General features: G+C 38.9%; 1 protein-coding gene across 2 annotated transcripts in view; it reads right to left on the bottom strand.

Moving 5' to 3' along the window:
• Positions 1-21749, bottom strand: part of MAPKAP1 (MAPK associated protein 1) — a 93007-nt gene that overhangs the window by 69647 nt on the left and 1611 nt on the right. For both annotated transcript variants that reach the window (XM_051636218.1, XM_051636219.1), the window contains 3 exons: positions 13699-14023; positions 9598-9687; positions 5104-5252 (listed from right to left, as the gene is read on the bottom strand). In XM_051636218.1, coding sequence (XP_051492178.1) covers positions 5104-5252; positions 9598-9687; positions 13699-13957 — 498 coding nt within the window. In that variant the 5' untranslated portion in view covers positions 13958-14023. Of the gene's footprint in view, positions 1-5103; positions 5253-9597; positions 9688-13698; positions 14024-21749 lie in introns of those variants that run through there.

The following is a 21749-nucleotide window of genomic DNA, read 5'->3' on the forward strand; positions in this document are numbered from 1 at the left end:
GTCACCCCTGCCCAGACTCAGCATTCCAGGACAGTTCTCTCCCAAGTTCTCCCGACTGGGTGAGAATTTTCCAGGGAGCTGCTGGACACGGAATGGAAAGCAGGACACCACAGCATATTTCTGGCATTTACTTTGGCCGTAGAACCGCAGCGCAGACCGTGGGCCGGGCTGAGCAAGGAGCAGCAGCCCCTGCTTGTAAAAACCTGTCCTGAGGCTGTTCATTCCCCTGGCATCCAAGGGGGAATCCCGAGTCAAGGAAAGGGCTATTTCCATCTCAGCAGAACAGAAATCCCTTTCTCCTGAGGCCAGGCAGGCCCGTGCCAGCGAGCAGCACCTCACCCAGTGCCAGACAGACCACCCTGAGCATCTCAGCTGCAGCTGCTGCAGGGGAGCCAGGGTACATCACTAGAACTGGCAAAAAAAGGAAATGCTTTAAAAATACCCGCACTATGCAAAGTTACTTGGGATTTGGGTGAGGATCATTCTACTCAGCTTAGGGGCAAAATATTTAAATAAAAATTTGCATTTTTTCACACTGAGATTTTAATCCCTGATTAATTATTTTAGACATTTTCCATATTAATTACAGTGGTATCACCTCTTTCTTAAGGTCTTTATCGACTTTCTTTGAGTAAAGCTATTTAATACTGGAGATTGTGGAAAACATTTGTTCATGATTATCCAGACATACAGTCAAACAAGACTGAAACAAGAGCAGCATGCAAAAATGTATTTAAGGACTATCATCCCAAAATGCTGCTAAAAGCTATTAACCAGTACGTGCTAATTGCCACAGCATTCATATTAATTTTCACTTCAGGCCCGACATTGTGGAATATTTCCCCTGATACATTTTAACCAAAGTTTAATTTAAGGAACTGCTTCTATCAACACTTATGAAAATTAACAGCCAAGCAATTAGCACTCATGAATTATCCCTTCCCCCATTCCTTTCTACACTGATTTTTAAAACAGTTGCTACAAGAGAAATTGTTGGTTTTCAAGCCATTGCCAAAACTAGCCACAAGAAATCTTGTAACACTACACAGAGGTACCATTCCTTGCAACAGGATTCTTAGCATCTGTCCAGCTAAAAATGTTTAAAACATCATGCTAAAAAAATCATCACCTTCTTTTAAATTCTCTCCAGTAGCCAAGTAAACCCACAAAAGCCCTATAAGGTCAGAAAACCTAGACTTGTATAATTCTTCACTTTCAACTAGTAGTCATGAAAATAGAAATAAAAATGAAGAAAACTGTAGTCTGTTCTGCATGAAGAAAAGGCTCTGGGTCTTGTAACTCAAGCTTATTCTGGAGCTGAATGATCCCTTCCTTACATTTTTACTGAATTTTCCAACTTTTTTCTTTTATTATTTTGCATACATTTAACATCTCTTTTTTGACTATCTTTTAACATTTCTGTGTTTGCTGACATTCTTCTGGGGATGCAGGAGCAGTTGTTTGGTGGCAAACATGTAAAAATGGAATTGACATTTTAGTGATTAAAATTTCTTAAAGGTAGCAGAGACTAGGAAGAAAAATGAGTGTGTACTGGTTTCAGAGATGACATAAGGGGAACTGCAGAGAGTGGCCTTAGCAGGAGTTACTCATTCAGTACATCATTCATACAAAGCTGAACATTTGATTCTAGCATAATTTTCCTCTACTCCAGGAAATAAATACATTTTTCTTTAGTGGGAATGGTCATGCAGTTGAATAGCTTTGGCAGTAATACCGTGCTAAACCAGTATCTTTTCAGATTAGTATCTTGGAGAAAACTCCTTGCCCACTTTCCAGCAACTCATGAAAGCCACAACTGTGATGTGAAAGGAAATACTCTGAATTTCTACTGAAAAGATAACACATACTTTTAAAACAATTAAAGAAAGCAAGCAGGAAATGTGTTGGTAAACTGAACGTTGTGACTCTCACAGTTGTGTCACTGAAATGACACTACAACACTTCTAGCTCATCTGTGGTAGGGCAAGGGCTTCCAAATCTGTCTTATGGTCAGTCTTATTTTTCCAACCTTATCAACAGCTGGCAAATTGGAACAATAAGACATAAAAATTGATCTTCCAATTCTGTAAGCAGAAATATACCTGTAGTTATTTAGAAAATGAATGATAATTTAATTTGCATGCAGAAAAGGAAATAAATTTGGGCATTGATTTCTTAAGTCTTCAAGTAATTTTCTCTACAAACGACAACTGAAGTAATTATGAATAACTAAAGGCTTCTTTTCATGAAATATTCTTAGCAAGAATTTTCAGGATTTATTAACCAAGATGTACAACCCATCATGATTTATAAACATTGCAAACAGATGCTGGGGTTAGGTTACCTTTAGCTAGAAAAAAAACTTGAGGTACAGCCAGGAGTAGTTTTTGTGTGTATTCAGCTGAGAGCTCAAATTTTGCACTGTCCAGGAAACCACAGACCTGTCCTGTGCAGTTGTGGAGCAAGAATCACCTGAATTTTTGTGCTGATTAGAATGCTTCCATTGCAGTTGCATTTCACAAGGCATATTCTCTATTATTTTTATAATTAATGAACTGATCAGAATACGAAGAAATTAGAGTGCTTTAAAATTTTATTATTTCATAAAATTGCAGAAGTGGTTATGAGAAAGACACTAAATCTGGCAGAAAACACCTGTGAGATGCAAGCATCATGATACGTGGGCTTGGCTGACACTGCAGCCTTCTCTAGTTAACTGATCAGCTCAGAACAACACACCAAATGTTGGAGGGGGGGGGTCAGGAAGGGCCCTGAAGACAAGGGTTGTATTCGATTTCAGGTGCATGAGGGAGCAGAACTGGGGGTCAGTTCAAACCCTGCCCAAAGCAGTTAAGATGGGCACATGGGGACAAAGAGACCAGCCAGCAAAGCCTCCCCCACGCTCTGCCATGAGCCAGGCAGGTGCTATCCAACCAGCTGAGATCTGTCTCACAAAACTCAAATGTACATATAAACCAAAGGCCTAGTTATAATCCCAAAGATTTCAGAGCCACCATGATCCCCAGAGTAAATACATAATTAAGTAGGGTTTTTTTAAGACATGTTTAATTAGGCCCCTAGCCCCTCCTCAGCCCCCCTGCCTCTCTCCAATTATGTACTACTTTCCCAAGAGACGTGTGGCTCTGTTAATTATGTAAATAAGTGATGTACTATTCCCTGAAAGAATTGTATTTATGTGAAAAATACTGCTCATCTATTATCAATAAAAATAAATATGAGACCTACGATATTTCACTAAAAATAACTGTAAAAAGCTAGATGGTGTTTGAGTTCACACTGGTGTCTGAAAGAAAAAAAAAACGGAAGGAAAATAACTCACTACTGAACTATGATGTTTCTTCTGTATCTCAAATGCTCAAGTAGGTATTTACAAAATAGACAATAGATATGAAAGTATAGAAAACAAATTTTACAAGCATATTATTGAGAAATTCCTAGAGTAATATGAGCAGTGCTGTTTAAATTAATCTAGTGAGATTATACTCTAACAAAAAGCCAACTCAGCTATTTTGGAGAGTTCAAAAGGTGTTTTGATTTCTAGATCACAATTGAGTTGATTCATGTCACACCATAGAAATCACAACCGAGTAACAAGGAGGTATTTAATTAGTATCTCAAACTATTACGTATAGAGCAATTTTCTTCAAATGGACCAAACATCTGCAAATGCATCAGACTTTTAAATACGAAAATTAAGATGTTTATTATATTCAACTATAACCCAATAAAAAGCAGTTTGGATTACAAAAGCTTCTGAGAAAAATTCTAACAGGTAGCCCAAAGCATGCTCAAGTATTAAAGCAACAAGACTGGGACACCACTGAATTACAATAAATTTCCCTTCCTATAGAAGTGTTTATTTTTACTTCCTTTGTGCACAACTGTTGGAAATACGTTTATTTAAATGTTTGCCAAACTGCTAAGTCATGACATTAGAATAGCAAGCTTTGAGTTCAGAAAAAAGGCATCTTAATGTAGTCAGCACTGAAGTACTGTGATCATTTATTACTGAGTCCAGAAGTGTTGAAATACTGTGTCAGCACTAATTATAGTTACTACATACTAGTACATATAAAAAAACAGGCAGCTTTTGCTATGTAGATGACATTGTTTAAAAGTTACCATTTCACAAATATTCCAAATACTTCTAGATATCTACTGGAATTACATATCTGACTTTCCACTTTAAGAATATTTAACAGAATATTAAATTCTTCCATCACAATGATAATGAAGCTCAAACCTCCAACTCCCACAGGAGATTCTACATATAAATCCAGCAGAAAACAGATCTGTGCAGTATTTATGATTGTTTTGGAACAACATGATACTGATCAATCACACCCATGTTTATATTTCAGTTTCCTGAGTCTATGACAAAGAAAAATATTTGACAATACATGAGTAAATAAAATGCACACAAGGAAAGAGTTAGCTACAATTCTGAGTAATATCAAACGCAAGCTCTTGAAATTAATGCAGTTAGGGAATGAATCTGACCTACCACATTTGTGATGAACCTCCCCTGTGTACCATATACCTGAGGACTTGCACAGAACTGCCTTCTTTAGTCCTTTTCTTACCCCAGCTATTGACCTATTGTAGCTTCAGTTTTCCACCCTCAGAACAGACACTGGCTTTTCCCACTCTCCTTGCAGCATTTTGAGGATAAACACAGGATAAATCGTGGAACATTTATCAAGTGCTGTGATGTGGCTAGACAGAGTAGAATTTTTTTTTAAATGCCATATAACCAATAATTTATACAAATTTAAGGGACTGTCCCACCATCAACTCTGTGGAGAGATGTTCTAGGACTGGAAAAGAAACCAGCAAAGGGACAACTAATGGTAAGGAGTAGTTTTGTAATGGAAACGGGAAAAATGGTTCTACCGAACCTGGAACCATTATATTTAACACGAAGAAGCATGTTTCCAGAGAACCACTTTAAAATAACTGATGGCCTACTATAAAGGCTAATTAAAGCTTGAACAAGTAAATGCACACAAGAACTGCCTTAGACCCATCATCTTCAGGTCAGAGACCACCTGGATAGGGGACAAAACCATCTGGTCCACTTACCTTGCCGTCAAACTTGGAGTATTCATTGAAGGGGTTGTTCAGCTGCAGTGGACACTGCTCCAGCCGCACAGACAGGATCGACTGCTTCCCAGAACATGGAGACTTCACTCTGAAATTCTTTTTTTCAAATAGTGAGCTCAGCTCCTCTGCTGCAGATCAGAAAAGAGATTGGAGTAAGTTGTACTAGGAGATGTACAGAGGCTACTGTTGACCACAAAAAGATAACCCCGTAAGAGGGAGAACAAAATCAAATGCATAACAAAAACAAAGGCCTTAGCAGAGCATAATGTACCACCACTCTTTCATTGCCCAAAGACAGAACCAGAAGGTTGAATGATGCTACTGCTTAGGCCGAGGAAAAAGATGGGGAATGGAATGGAACTGATCACTACAAGACTCAAGTAGTCAAGATAGAAATGAAGATTCAAAGAGAGGATTACACATTCCAGGTCTTTCTGATTGCCTGCCTTTGTCTAGACGAACAGTAAATGCTATGCAAAGAATTGTTGACCCACCCACAATCCACCATGCAAAAGCATTTCAGCTGAGCTTGTAACATGGGATATTATGCTGCACTACAGGACAGTATGATATTACCCTGTGACTACAATGTCACTGTGCTGTCAGCTGTAGGCTTGGGACTACATCTGATCCAAAAGAATAATTTCTTCAGGTTTTACTTCTCATGGTAGACTGGATAGGCTCTCTTCTCTCAAAAACATGACAAACTTGAGAACATCATTCCAGATAAACAGTAAAAAGCAAAAGCTTCCCAAAAACAAAGGTGGTAAGAGCGAGTTTTTTGTGTGATCTGTGAAGGCTCGGAAAAGCCTCAGACAAGCAGTTATTTTTATACAAAGAGACTGCAAAGTTTGATTTCCGGCAACAGCCTAACTCCTAATTTACAGGCGTACTTAAAAAACCCCTACAATTAGGACTTCTTATGTTGCAAGGACACTACAAAAATCAGGACAGAGCCTGGGGTGGTTTAGCATATCAACACCAATGGGTCTCATCTGCAAGAAACTGTGACTGAATCTGGACAATTTTTTTCCACATCTGCTCTAGAAACCTAGCACCCCCAAACTCCATCAATCACTACCTGGGAACCAGCACCAGCTCTCCTCAACTGACTCTGCTCTGCCTTCCCACATTTGGATTCTCTCACATCTCAGGTTTACATGTTGCTCCTCCAGGGAAATGAAAATGCTCCTAAGGCAGAATGACTTGGGATTGGATCTGAAGGGAGTTGGTTAATTTCTCAACATGAGAAATTAAAACTTGTCAAATTATAACTAGTCAAAAGCTCAGTTTATTTTTATCAGCAGATTGCCTGAAAACTCAGACAGTTGGCAAAAGTGCTAAATACTGGCACTAAGAAATACCCAACAGTCTTGCGAGAGGCTGTGATTAACCAAAAGAACTAGATTAAATCCTTTTAAAATGTGGCAACTCAAACTCCGTTAGGTCTATCTCACATGACTGGAGAGCTTAAATAACTACATTCTATAAGGCTGTTAAATTCAGCTGGCTGAGATACAGTTTTCCTTTTCCAGAAAATTTGTAAGTTAAAATATTTAAACTTATTTAGGAAGAGGAACACAAAAAAACTAGAAGATAGATGAGATTTCTGAAAAACTACCATCTTTCATGGAGCATTTTGTCAAAAAATTCAAATAATTCCTAATAGACGCAGGCTGTAAGAGTTCCAATTAAATGTATCAAGAAAAAAAAAATTAAGTTATCAAATTTCAGGGGAAAAAAGCTTGTATGTGACATTAAACTAGCTTTAATGTCACAAATTTAAATTCTTAATTCAAAGAAAGTTTTGCCAGTAGTCTATACTCTGTATTTTTCAGCTTCTGTTGCTTTGTTAGCTATCTAAGCTGTTGTACGTGGCAAGGCAAGGCCTTTGAAAGATTCCCTTGATATATCGTTAATTTCCATTTTGTATGCTCTAAAATGAATAAATATAAGATGTAAATACAATGCTTTATTTCTTGCTTTCATCTAAAAATATCCAGTATTTTATAAAAAGGAGCAACCTGTTGTATGTATATCCTGTTTGCTCTGTAGGACCCCCAGATTGTCTAATTAGCAAAAATTGATCTCTACGCTGCAGGAAGCTGAAACATCCTTTTCATTTTGCTGAAAAAGAACTGATGCACAGAAAGGTGACGTGAACTGGTGGCACATCAGAACACCACCAGCCCTCCACTGGGTCACACTTCCAGCCAGTCAACTACCTCTGAAGCATCTGTATAGATGCTAACATCCAAACCAGACCAAACTCATAAAGGCTTTCAAGCCCACTCACTATGATCACCTTATCTTTCAGACTCCTTCCTGACACAGCAAACAGCCTGTCTCCTGACAGCAGTCAAACAGATAATGAGTAGAAAATGCTATTTTTTTTCCTCATCACCATACACAAAGCTACTCCTCTCTCATTCCCCTTTATCCCAGTTAGTACTTTTATTTTTGTACACAGTAATAAAAAATGGGACTCACAAAAAAAATACTCAGTTGCCAGATGCCTCCACTGACAGGCACGTTTCCATGTGCAGGACATGGGAGATGCTTGTACAAGTGTCTCTCTGCAGTGAGGCACCTCTGGAGGTGGTGTCACCAGCCTCTAACCAAACATCATTTGCATGATGGCAACCACAGGCGTTGAAAGCCCAGACACAGTCAGGGGGTGGCAGCCCAATCCCTCAACTGAGAACAGCTATTTCTCTTGTTATTGCTTCCAGTAGCACTGAACTCAGGAGCAGAACAATGCCTGAAACACACACGATAAAGAGGAAGACCCAGTAGATACCCTTTGGGGCTCCTCTTTTCCTGGCCTCTTCCCATTGTGTTGTTCTTCATGCCAATAAGTGACAAATCTGCAGAATGGCAGTGACCCAGCAGGGAAAGAAAATCAGCTCTGCTGATGGAGAGAGATCCGGAGTGCCTGGAGTTTCCATGTAACTTGTTTTCTATTTAAAGATATTCTGCAGCAGGGAGGGACTGATCGGTCTGCCTACAACCCCAGCACATTCTTGCAGAGGGGGACACCTCCACTACTGCTGGATGACTAACTGTCCCTCTCTTCAGGCCAGCATGTAAAAGGAACTAAATGTGATGGTGGAGCCCACGTGAGTAAAAACCTATAAACAGCAGAGACCCGGCAGGAAACAAGATCCTGAGGGCAACTCAGTGTAAAGAAATATCAAGCAGTGCCTAGGCAGGGATAAAGAACAAAAGGAGAATTGCATCATCATTGGTCAAAAGCTATAAAATATTGAGCACAAAGAGTTGGAGGCTACAGTAGATTAAACTTTAAAACCTACAACTCTGGTTACAGAGGTAGAAAGGTAAAAACATTTTAGAAGGCATTAAGAGAGGTTCCAACCACTGCTGAACACTGTGCTTAATGATTAGTGCAACTGTGGTGCTCAGGTGAGAAGATCTTCACTCCTCTCAAAAAAACCTTTTACAGAGCTGGAGAAGGTTCTGCAAATGACAGGCAGGAAGATGCAAGAATTTAGGAAAAAAAAAAAAAAGATTACACAGGGACCTAATTGAAATATACACAAATTTGGAAAGAAGCAGGCATGACATACCATAAAAAAGTTTGAGTGTACATCAAATACAACAGGAATAAATATTGGCTTGAGCTACGAGATGAGAGAATTGAGACAGGTTTTTAATTTCATATATCATAATTTAAAATACATAGAACATTCAGGCAGATATATTGAATTATATAATTAAAAAATGAATAGTATATTTTTTGAGATATCAGCAATATTAACTTTTCCAAGGAAAGGCTAGATAAGCTAAGGCAGCATTCATTATGCTGTCATTTAAGTAGATCATAAATACACACTATTTCTTAAGATTTTCCCCTTATGTAGAAAAGTAACCACAAACATATATACCTATAAAAGTAACCTCTAGAAAATTCTTCATCACATCTGGTATACCACACGGCCCAGGAAACAGCTAGAATCCCAACGACATGGGAGATAACCACCCTGCCTTTGGATGCAGACCCTGGCCCATCACCTCCACCCAGCACCTCCTGGCCCCTGCACAGCTCCCAGTGACCCAAGGGTTTGCTCCCTCCCGCTCCTGCTCCCTGGGACAGCAGAAGCCTTAGAAGACAGTGATGCTACAAGATGACAGCACACACAAACTCTGCATTAATACCTTATATTGCAAAACATAAAGCAGCCAGTCTAATTAGTTTAGACCAACAAAATAGATTTTAAACACTTTCTTTACTTTGCCTTTATCTTGGAAGGCTCCAGTCAGAGCCAAAACCCAAGGAGACGCCGGCGGCCCCAGCCCCCCCGTGGGAAGCAGAGCAGGGGGACAGAAGGCAAACACAATCACTTATATTTCCTCTATCCTTGGAAAGCTTTAGTGACAAACACAAAGTGAAAATGTTGCAACCATCAAAAGCAGAAATATGAACAGGAAGAAAAGAGATTTTTTTTTTTTTACCTGAGTAAGAAGTATTTCTGTCCTTCCACTGAACATTTTTGCACTTTATTTGATTTTGTCTCTCTTTCCGCAGTCGTTCTAGTCTCTGAGCTTGAAAAGAAATATTATAACTATAAGTTTGTCAATGAAAGTTTACTATAAACAAAGACATAATTAACTACCTTTATATGAATAAAGATGTTTTATACTGCATATGTGGGGAAAAAGTAATAAAATTTTAAAGGTGGCACCCCTGAAAAGCAAATACCAACAAAAACATGAAAATGTTCTTGATTTATAATTGAAATTAGAGGATATAAAACATTAATAGAGATCATAAAGATAGTATTAACATGGAAGAGAATAATAAAATGTGAAAACTTCTGTGATTAATATGACATTTCATTATATAAATCATTAATAACGGTCTTAAAGGAATTTTAATGCACAAATGAACTGAAGTGAATATTACATTACAGGAATAAAATTACTGTTATGAATTACTCTACCCGTTTCAAAAATTAAAGATAAATGAACTCAGACTAGACTATTAAAGTTTTAAATATAAAATCCTTTATCTAAAAATCATGAAAATTATAAAATGTCAAAGCTATATAAATTAGCATAGCTTTTTCTTTAGTGTGCTGGAACAGTTTATAGGTAGTAAAATAAATGATTTGTATCTTCACAACATTAGTCAAATCCTAAAATGAATATAATATTTCTTTATGTATATTTTGACTCCATGTTCAAAATACAGTTTGAAAAAAGCCTCAAGTAGTTATAATGTCAAAAACTTTCAAGCCAGTGTACCAGATTAATAACTTAAATTCTTTCTGCTACCAGCAAGATCTCCCTCAGAAAATGGTCAACTGAACCTGGCAGAAGACACCCAAGACAATGACCACAAGAAATAACTGATGTTCTGAAGCGTCCACTCAAAATAAGAAAGCAGATTAGACTGGAAAGTAGGGCTAATAATGTTGATCACTGAATGAAACAATTTGCTGGATATATTAGCAATTTTGATATATTGAGATCATTAATTAACTAAAATGGGTTTTTAGAAGAGATTCTAAAATTCTAAATTATTCTGACAATTTTTAGATACAATTTGAGCTTCCTGAGCCATTTCAACAATTAAAAAAGGTTAATAATATTTTCTATTCCCCTTATTATTATTCTTTTACATTTAGTCTTTGAACTGAATTGTGAATATGGAAGTTAATTTTTTTGCTCCCATAAAAACTCTTAACCTGGGAACTGTTGAAAAAAAAAAAACCAAACCTTTGAGGTTTAACAGCTGTTAACAACAGTCTGAGGTGCAAACACACAGGAACTGTCATGCCTACCTCCCAGTTAAGTCAACATGAGGTTAGTGCCTAAATACCTCTATGTATCTTACACTCTTAATGAAATAAGATGTATCCTCACAAATATGTTTAAATGCTCAGTAAAAAAACTTTGTAGTGTAGGGATTTTATTCTGAAAGAAAAAGCCCTTTTTATTTTTCCAATTACTGTCCAGACTGCAGGTCAAAATTACCTTCCAAAAACCTTCTTCCCATGGGTCATCATAAAATATGTTAGATTCATATGCAAATGATGGATGAAGAAAAACACATATATAAATAAGTACAACACATGCTTTAATCCTATTTGATGTTTTCAGCCCTTGTCCAAACAAACATACTGGAGTGCAGTCACCATCTCCACCTTATTCTACTCTACATTTGGCCACAAATTATCCTTTTCCATGGGACTGTATTACAGCAACTCCAAGTTAGATGGAATGATCAGCACCTATTAGAAGTCTGAATTATTTAAGGTTCATTCCCACAAGAAACATGTTAGTTGGAAAGCTTTCTGCGTGAAAAATGTCACTGACCAAATGCAGTTCTTGTTTCATTAACTATTAGCAACTAGATGAGCCTTCGTTTCTAGTCATGTGGGTTGGGAGAACTTTCCTGCTGTCCCACATCCCCAACACCCTGAACAGAGCAGCCAATGAGGAGATGGAGCCCAAGCCCAGCCCTGCCCCAGCTGGCTCCTGGAGAGCAGGAGGCAGGATTGCAGGGCAGCCAGCCTTGTGCCTGGCACGCCCACTGCACATCCATTCCAAGACTAGAGGGGGAACTTTGATATTAGAATGCACCTAAAATTAATTTCCAAATTTGCATACCCACAAAAACCACCTAACAACCAACACTGCTTAGCCTCTGCAGAGATGGTTGAGTCTTCTACAGTAACATATTATTGCTAAAATTTATGAAAGAGATATTATCCTAGTAAGGTACTTATTATAAAAAGACTTTTGCAAAAGCTAATCAAGATATACTCCATCCAAAACCAATGGTTAAATACAGCAGAAGCTATTTTATTCAGCAGGGTATAAACCCAAGGAGAATAAAAAAGAGCTTGCAGCTATTACCTGTTGATACACAAAAATACACTACCTTTTCTTTCCAAACCTAAAAACCATTATCTGCTTTTCAAAAAAACAAATGTTCTTGCTCTTGTTAAATATATTCAGGTAGTTACGGATTAAGTAAAAAAAGAAGTGACCTTACATTTGCCCAATTTAGGAGCAAAAATTTTAGATTTCACAGTTAATGAGTTTTTGTACTTATGTATGAACAGTTTGTTCTATGGAGGTATAGGTCTCTCTTCCTCCATCAAGAACTTAGATGAGCACTTGTGTAATGCAAAAATCATTTATATTAAAATAGTTAATTTTCTATTTCATTTATTCTTCCTCCTGTATTTTTGAACAGGGTTCAGTACTGATCAACTTGCATTCTTTGTGGGCTTTTTTCCACCCCACTCTGTCTCAAATCATAGCCCAACTGCCTTGATAACTGCATTAGGTCCCTGGTGGTACCAGTGCACACAATGGAACATGCAAGACGACAAGAAGCAAAACCTGGCTCCTCCACAGACTGAGTGTCCTGACCTTCGTTCTAGAATATACCACCAACTGGAAACAGAAATGGTTTCAATCTGTAATTTAATTGGAGATTATTCTATTAGCCACTTGATGAAATAATCCATCAGAATTATTTTTTGAGCAATTCTATAAACATTTAAACTTTTCCTCTCCTTCCTCATAAACTGTACCATCAAACTAGACAAGACCTCCAGGACAGTGTGAGGCTGGCACAGGATGCTTTTCACTGTGCCTTACAGGCAGTTGCAGCTACATACTCAGCTTATTTCCAAATCCTACTCTTCCATCACAAGAGATCACTGCCTTGTCTTTCTGTAAGTTTTGACAACCTATTTGTAAAAGGTATTTAAAGATATTGAATGTCATACAACCTTTTACTTAGGTAGAGCAGAGATGTTTTTTCTGAGCTCTAGGTGGTGTTATAATACCTTCAGAAATCATTTGAAAAAAAAATACACTGTAACACAGAAAAGAAATCAGTATTGACCACCCCACACCAGCTTTTTCACATCTATTTTATACCCAGAACTTCCGATTGCAGCATTCCTTGGGGATAAGCAGGAGTTTAAAAGGAGTCTAAATATCCCTCAGATGCAACAAGTAGGACAGCTTTCTTCCTGTCAAGACAGTGTGATTTCAGAAGGTTGACACCCTTAAGCTTCCTAATTTGGTAACTGAAATCTTAGCTCAAGGTTCTCAGAAATAAAACTTCAGAAGACAAAACACATACAAACCATTCACTTTGTTGGCTCACACCAAACTTCATTCCCCTCTTTTATAAAAAATAGATTTGATGCCTCAGTAGGTAAATTTTCTCTAAAATAACTATTCTGTTCAAAAGTTAACATCCCTCCAGACATTAACAATAGAAATATCAGAGACTGTTCACGTACTTTGGATTTAAACTTGATGTCTTTACAATTTACAATTTTTCATTTATAAAACAGACTATCTCAATGTCCCTCTGCACATGAATACACAAAACAGCCATTAAAACTCAGCTGACAGCACATTGACTGAATCATTACATGTCCTTGTATAAAAGGGTCTTGACATCACAAATGGAAAAGTTTGACAGACACCTCTCTAGTCATGCTACGATTTGTCCATGCAAGCCTGGCTAAGAGAAACTGAACTCAAAAGATGAATGTTATCTTGGCTGCAACCTTCACCTACCTGTGTTTGATCGTCTTCTGATTCCAAAGTCCCAGCTTGAGGTAATATCAACTGATTGGGAGTATACGTAGCCCTGAGTCTCACCGTTGCTCCCCTGTGTTTCTGACCCACTGTCCCCATATGCTGATGAGGGATTAAACTTCTCCAGGTCGACATCATGATCTATCAGGACCATTTCACACATCCCTGTGTCATCACTGGTCACGTGTGACTGCCGAATATGAGCAAGAATAATTGTTGGGTTGTCCAGGAAAGCCATTCTGTCCACAAGCCCACCACTTCACTCTACTATCTCCTCTCCATCTTGTTCCATGAACATATGTACCTAGAAATAAAACGTACACAGCATTTTAAGAAAAAAACAAACACAAACCAAAAAAACCTCAATCAAAAACCTGATTCAAGAAGGTTTATCTTTTGGATGCACAAAATCCAGCTAACTCAGTTTTGTACAGTGAATTATTTTAATTTTGCTCCAGTTTACTTAGGTTACAGTGTTTGCTGAGATCCACTTAAAGAACAGTGGTTTTGAAAAAGAACTTGAAACCTGAATTCCAAGACAACAGAACACAGCAGACACCTACAGACAGGTCCCATTATTGTACAAGTGGTTGCTGTAAGGCAAAACATTCCAGGAGCTACACACAGAAGGACAGACATAAAATACACACTAGACACACCTGTCCATTCAAATTAATAAATTTACAAAATCAGATAGGGTTTTGAATTTTTCACCCATCATACAAGTGTGTTACTGTTTTTCTTCTGCTTCTACAAACCAACTCCTTGATTACTTTATTATAGACCCTCTTCAGTTTTTGCATTTCCAGAAAAAAACTTTAAACATGAAGAGATTAATATCTCAGGGCAGGATATTGAACATCTGCGTGGCACTTCATACAGGGCAACTGCTGTAATACAGAAAAAGCTCCATGATCATAGACCACATGCCTGAATTCTTAAGCACTTTAACAACAGTAATTGCCACTTACCTAAAATATTTCATTCAGAGTACTCCAGCAGCCTCAAAGCAAAGCAGAGGGCAAAAAAAAGAAAAGAAAAAACAAACCACAAAACCCAAACCACACTCAAACCACTTTACCCTATTCTACTGCACTTGTGGATTTAGTTATGTTGGACGGGTCTGAGCTCAGAGAGATGCAAAACTAGATGGGAAATCCCCATTGCTTTCCTACTCTTTTGTGTATCTGAGGAAAAAACCCAACATTTTAACACCTGCTATAGAACTAAATGTGTTCAGTATTTTGAACGCAGGAAAAACAACAACCCCTGTCCCTCCTGTTTGCAAAACTTATGGCAGTGAGAAGAAAATATCAAAGGAAAAGAAACAATTTTAAGTCACACAAAGCCACATGCCATAGAAGTCCGGCCAAGGCAGCTGGCCTTTTCCTGGCAGATTCTAACAGAAAAAAGTGAAAGAACACCTCACAGAGGCTTGTTCAGGACCAGCAAACACTTTACATCATTTACCCTGGATGCTTCCACAGGGAAAGGTGTATTAACATGCAGAGCCTCCTGAAGCAGCTTCTGCATTTAAATATTTGGAAGCAAAAGTAATACTTCATTTCGCCACCGATCTGATCTAACGACAAAAGCAGAATTTTGAAGATGTACTGTAAATTGCAAACCCACCCCCCTGCCAGTACTCTCCCTCACAACAAACATCAGCATCTGCTAATTAGAGCACTCCATAAACAGAGATTTACAACCTTCATAATTTTAGGCCTTTTTTACTTCCTTGGCCACATATATTGCCTTCTTTTTTTTTCCTGAGAGACTGTGTCCTCTCTGTGTTAAAAAATAGACAAATTCCAAAGTATTATATTAAACAACAGACCCAGCAGCAGGAAGGAATTCAATAAAATAATGGTAGAGAAATCAAAGTGATATGCTGCTTGTTATTAATACACTACTCCTACATTTTAATAAATTATGCTATTAGCTAAACATGCTCCACCAGTATCCGTGGAGATCTTCAAAGCCCAATTGGACAAAGCCCTGAGCAACCTGCTTTAGATGGCTCTGCTGGGAGCAGGGAGGCTGGCCTGGATCTCCAGAGGCTCCTGCCGACCTCAGCAACGCTGCGACTCCACGTTCTATTTTTTATTTTCTATTTCCATTACAGAAAGTAGGCCTGCTCTCCCCGAAGGATTCCTCATTGTCCTCAAAGCGAGGGGCCATAAGGCAAATATCCTGCCTTAAGGCGGCCATCTCCTGGCTGTAATTTACGTGTGAAAAGCCTGTAAGCCCTAACATTGTGGCCGCTATTCTGAGACTTGGAGATACAGACACAACCAAGTATAGAGTATGGATATTTTTTTAAGTGCACGGAGAATGTTTTTAAACTTAATTATTTACACACCACTTCTTAGAAAAGGCCAGGCTTACCTGCAAGCAGTAAGAACTTGTTTAAATAAGCAACCGCTTTAGGCTTCTAAAAGGTCTGCAAACTCCCAATCAAAAATTACTGCTGCCCCATCAATGTGTCATATAAACGTTGGCATGTTAATTGTGTATTTATAAGATTGCTAATGGTTAGTTAATTTACCTCCCACACTATTATTGTACTTGAAATGATTTAATGTCTGCTAAGGGAGTTAACAACATGTAACAGCAGATGCGAGGATTTTACCTTTATACTCTGCACCCCGACTTCATCCTATTAACAATCCCTGTGCTAAATCACCCGAGCTTCTCTGCAGTTCTACACTTGCAATCACTTTTCCCTTAAAAAGTGAAAAATTACTAGAAACTCTATTTCAAACGATAAAGTTTAATACAAATTTTTGTCCTCCTCTTCAAAATTTTCAAAATGACACATTGAAACTAATTTCTCAATAAATTAATGTTAACTGAAAATTCTGTGAACAGTTAACACCCCTAAAGAAAAAAGTTCACACCCCAAAACTAAGTTCATATTTTGACACTATATTTCAGTTCTCTGTGCAGTTCTAGCTGGCTCCTCCTCTTGGCAAAGGCAAAACACAGTGAGATGGCACAGCCCTGGTCTCAGGAGCAATGACCTCTAATGAAGTAGAATTCAGAGAATCAAAGTTCAAGCTTGCAAACCTTTACACAAATACCTTGAAGTCTCCATGCCATCATTTCCGGCCAAACTACGGACACAAGATCAATTTTTAGGTCTGCTGAGGTTTGCCAGCTTGCTGCCTTGTCTGCATCCCTGATAACCACACACAGTTGGCACATCCACGTGCAGTGGCTGGATTTAATGGCATTCAGAGGCTTTCCAACTTATAAATTCTTTAATCGTAAAAAAAAAACCAAACAACCAAACAAAAAGGTTTTAATACTTGCACTATATAAATATTATTCTATTATTAAATAAAATACTCTGCAATCAGCTGCCAAGCATACTCCATGCAAACACTGAAAATGAACAATGTGAAACCCATGCAACCTGCACAGCATGACAAGAGACCCAGGTCAGTGTTGGGATGATATCCTACTTATTGGCAAACACTTTCTGAGATTCAGCACACAGGTGGACAGAGCTGAGTCAGCCCTTCACTTTCTTGACCTTTACTATTCATCTGTCTTTCTGGGTATTATCTAACCCCCTCCCTGGACATGACCCCCCTCCCTCACCTTCTCCTTGGTGTCACTCTGTACTACTGACCTGCCTCAAGGACTACATGGAGCAGAGCTCCCAATTACTCTTGTGTGGTCAGAGAACATCCTCAAAGATGTAAAATTGCACCATCAAGAGGCTGAACGACTCACCAGGTTTCATAGGAACTTTGCAGCAGAATCAGACAGCTGGATGTCAGTCTACTATTTTTATCAGAAGTATTCCTCTTCCAGTAACCCACTGCTATATTTATGGCATCTATAGACTCTCACAGCAAGTGAAGCAGGGCTGCTATGCAGATCACCCACGTCCATAATACAACACACAGTAAGTAATGCAGAACGCTTCAACAAATTATTCAGCACCCAGCAGGTGACACAAAGTTCTTGAGAAGAGTGTGTGTAGTTATACAAGCTATACCTTGAATACACAGGTGAACACCACAACATACTGAGCGTCCTTGTGGCCCCTCTGCTCGCCTGACACGCTGCCTTGCTTCAAATGAAAGGGTTTTTCACTTTCCTCTCCCCAGCTTACCTACCCCACAACCAAGCTGGATTTATATTCACACATTATCCTACACCAGCTGTCAATGAGATATCCAAGCAAGCATGAGATAAGGGGAAAGGAGAAGCTCACACACCCCTGAGCCCTGCTCCTCCAGAGCAGGACCACACAGGCCGTGGGGCTGCAGCCACACCTCAGCCCGTTCTCACTGCTGTTTTCAGAGGAAAGCATCTGATCTGGAGCATGAAAAACACTGACTGCAGGATACCTTTCTTTTGGGAGAACCCAGTTATTTTGGATTGGATTGTCCAGTTTCCTGCCATCGGTGGGGCAGCTCCCCCAGGTCTGCCCTCCTGGCCCTCAGCCTCCACGCCCCTCTCACCTGCAGGCTCCTTTACATATTTTCTGGCAGAACTATGGACTTTGCTCAGTGAAGTGAAACCAGTGACAACAGGGACATCTTCCTGCACCGCACCTGCCCTTCTAAGGAGCTCAGATTACAAACTCTGCTCCACCAAACACGACCTGGCTGCCACTGCCTCATCCTCCGCTTAACACCACCTTTTCACAATGTGCAACAGCAGGGCAAAGTACAAGAAATATTTTCCTCACAGCAAATGTTCTCATGCTTCAAAATGTACCACATAGAGCACACAAGAAAGCTTGCTCACAGACCTCTGCCTAAGCAAGAATAAATAATAGAAACTGAAGAAAGCTGTAAACAATTAAAATGTTCTGCTATGGGAAAGAGCCACAACTTTGAAATTCTATCAGTTTTAATGGCATAATTTTAAGAATTTGTCAGTTCCATTGACTAAAACCAGCTGTAAATTCTCCACGAAACTCTTGAGCCAGTTCCTACCAGGTCATTTTGCTATGTCAATTATAAAAGTAAAAAGTGAGAAGCAGGAAAATAAATTTCCTCTCTCTTATTCTGCAAAGCAGTATCTCATTTTCTTGTTTGTTTTTAGAAGAAAATATATTTGAGTGTCCTCCTTAAGGAAGTAATAAACAAGGAAAGCCTTATTCAAGGTAAACAAAAACTTTCCAAATAAAGATGCAACTTCTGAAAGGCTGAACCTGGACCTAAAACAATTATTAATAATCTCAAAATGCAGCAGGCTGGTAGGGTTATACAACATTACAGGTCATCTTATCGCTCAAGGGCTTCCATAGTCAATGGACTTAAAACACCTCTCCGACTGTAGCTCTTTAAAGGAGTCTTAAAAACTAATGAAAAAAATATGCAGATTAGAATTTTAAAATTGATTTTTTTTCCTCCCCACATCATACAAGCTGGAATAAGATGGTTCAAACACTTCAAAATTTATGGTTCAGGTTATAGGAAATAATTTCACAGTTAACTTCTGCCTACAGTTGCAAAAGAAATGGTTCTGGTTATCTACATTTGCAGCAGTACAAATAATCAAAACCCTTGAATGCCAGACAGCCTCCTGTGCATGCAGGATAAAGGAAAGTGAACCACAATATATGAAAATTCAAGTTTATGTTTCAACAAAAGCTCAAGTGCATTTAAGAATGAATACTTATCTAAAGAAGCTGTCAGTCATGCCTTGTGTCCTGTCATTAAAAAGTAAACAATAATTTAAAGTAATTTAAAGAACTGCTCTTTCACAAGTGAAACTAGAATTTGATGAGAAAAAAGTTATGATGAGAAAACACTACATGCCACAACTCCCAACAAATTATTTTTTAGTTTTCAAACCTGTAAATCAATCTGGCATTAGCCATGTATTTCTATGCTTATTAAGTGCTTAGAATTTGGCTGTATTTTGTTGTCATACTAATCAGGATGCAAATTACAGCAACTCCGATATTTTAATTATTGAGCTTCAGGGAAGGAGGGAGAGCATGCTGGAGTATGTGTGGAAACGGTATACTCTCCTCTATTTGTTTCCTGATCTTGTCAAATCTTCATTTCATTGTAAACAAGTTGATTCTCAGCTAACCTGAGGTATCTCGCATCAAGATTTTAAGCAAATAAGTATTAAAAATTGCAGAGATTATAAATTAGGGCAGACAAATCTGTATCTAGACTCATGCCTGCAAAGAGCATTCTATCAATATAGTGAAATGCTAATCTCCTAATTAACAACCTAATTAGGTAATTATGGCTTTGCAGAGGGATGCCTAAATGAAATATGACAACATGGTCACCTCTTTATGTGGCACCTGTGGGCCTTTTCAGCTGTCACTGCAGAGAGTGCAATATCAATTTGAACAGATGACAAAGTGTTGTCATTTTTCATTCTGATATTGTGCTGAATGGTTTGGATAGAAGCAGTTTAGAAAAGCGGCATCTTGCTTGGGTTTTGCCTATTCTAAATATGTGCAAACACTTTGCTTAATTTTTTATGTCTCTATTATCCTTATTTTTCCACCCAGGCTGGCGAGCACCACCCAGCAGACACGTGCCTGTTGCGCTGCCCCACAGCACCAGGACCCACTGCCTGATTCCACAGCACGTGCTCCTTAGGGCTTACCACCCGGAAAATATGTGTGTTTGAGTTAATTTAAAGTCTTAACTGCTGGTTTTAAAATAACAAAACAAAATCTGAGTATCTTTCAAATAGCCCATTACAATTTCCGTTTTATTTCTATTCCTGATGAACACCTTTCCAGAAGCAGGGATGAGCAGCTGTTTTCTACGAGCAGCGAAGCTGCTGTACTTCTGTGTGCACAGAAGGCTGGGAAAGGACACCTTCAGCAAGGGCACTGCACCTTCACACAGAGCCACGATTTTTCCATATGCATAAAATGCTTTAAAGACAATTCACTAAGCTTTAACATTCCTAAAGTGAACAAACATACCACCTACTAGCAAAGAGGAGGATAAAAGTGTAGACTCGGACTGCTCAAACATTAGACTAGAATTCTATTTTGGGTCTTCTTATCGTGGTATTAATGAGCCTTAAAAAACCCCCATAAACCTTACAAACACCTATTCAAATGTCAGTCTTAAAACCCCACAAAGCAGAAAGCCTCAACACTTTACCTTTTCTGCCTGCACAACATTGCCAGGACCGCGCTGGCCGGGCTCTGCAAAGCCAGGCTCCCCAGCCACGCTCACACCACCCGCCCGGGCTGCAGGACCTGCCGCCTGCTCCATCCCCTGCCCAGCCCACCTGGACTGAAAGGTGTGGGAAGGACCCAGAGGTCCCCAGCTCGCTCTGGTGGACCTGGGACAGAGCCTGCAGCCAGCCCCTGGGAGCTGCAGAACAGCCTCTGCAGAAGCTTCACAAAGGCGCTGCTGGTGCCGGGCTCATCCAGCCAGTATGAAACACAGGAAATCAAAACAAATCGTTTTGGTTTTGTTGTTTTTCAGTTTGTTGCCATTACACTTCTGATTGCATGAAAATATTTTTATTGCATAAAAAGGATGATCATAACCTTATTTTTAAATAATATAACTGGGTGCAAGCTGCTCTGACTTTACTAACGCTCACACAGATAATACCTACTTAAAAAACTCCTGAGACCCCAAGTCCCTTTGGGATCCTATGTCAAATATAACTGGATAGATTCACATTTCTTCAGCCACAAATTAATCTCCCTTTCCTGTGGCTTTTAATTCTCTGTTGACAAATTTTTGGTCTGTCTCCTTCAAGAGCATGCAAAACATAGCCAAAGAGCTTTGTTTTACTTTCAGAATAACTGCTTCAGATACAATTCTCAAGTAATAAGGACACAGGGCAGGGGTTACCCTTGTGCTGTCTTGTGTAAGAAACTAAGCTCACAGACACTGAATAGCTAGATATCACAGCTTAATAAGGCTTCTCAGCAGAGACACACACAGTATCAAAACACATCCTGGGGTCTTTGTTAGAGGCACTAACAGAAAAACCACCACTTGGTCACTTCTGCCAGATGGAGAATTGCTGCCAGCAAAAGCCAACACAGCAAACCTGCTGCC

The sequence above is a fragment of the Apus apus genome, chromosome 19, assembly GCF_020740795.1.
Source record: "Apus apus isolate bApuApu2 chromosome 19, bApuApu2.pri.cur, whole genome shotgun sequence".
NCBI lineage: Eukaryota > Metazoa > Chordata > Aves > Apodiformes > Apodidae > Apus > Apus apus.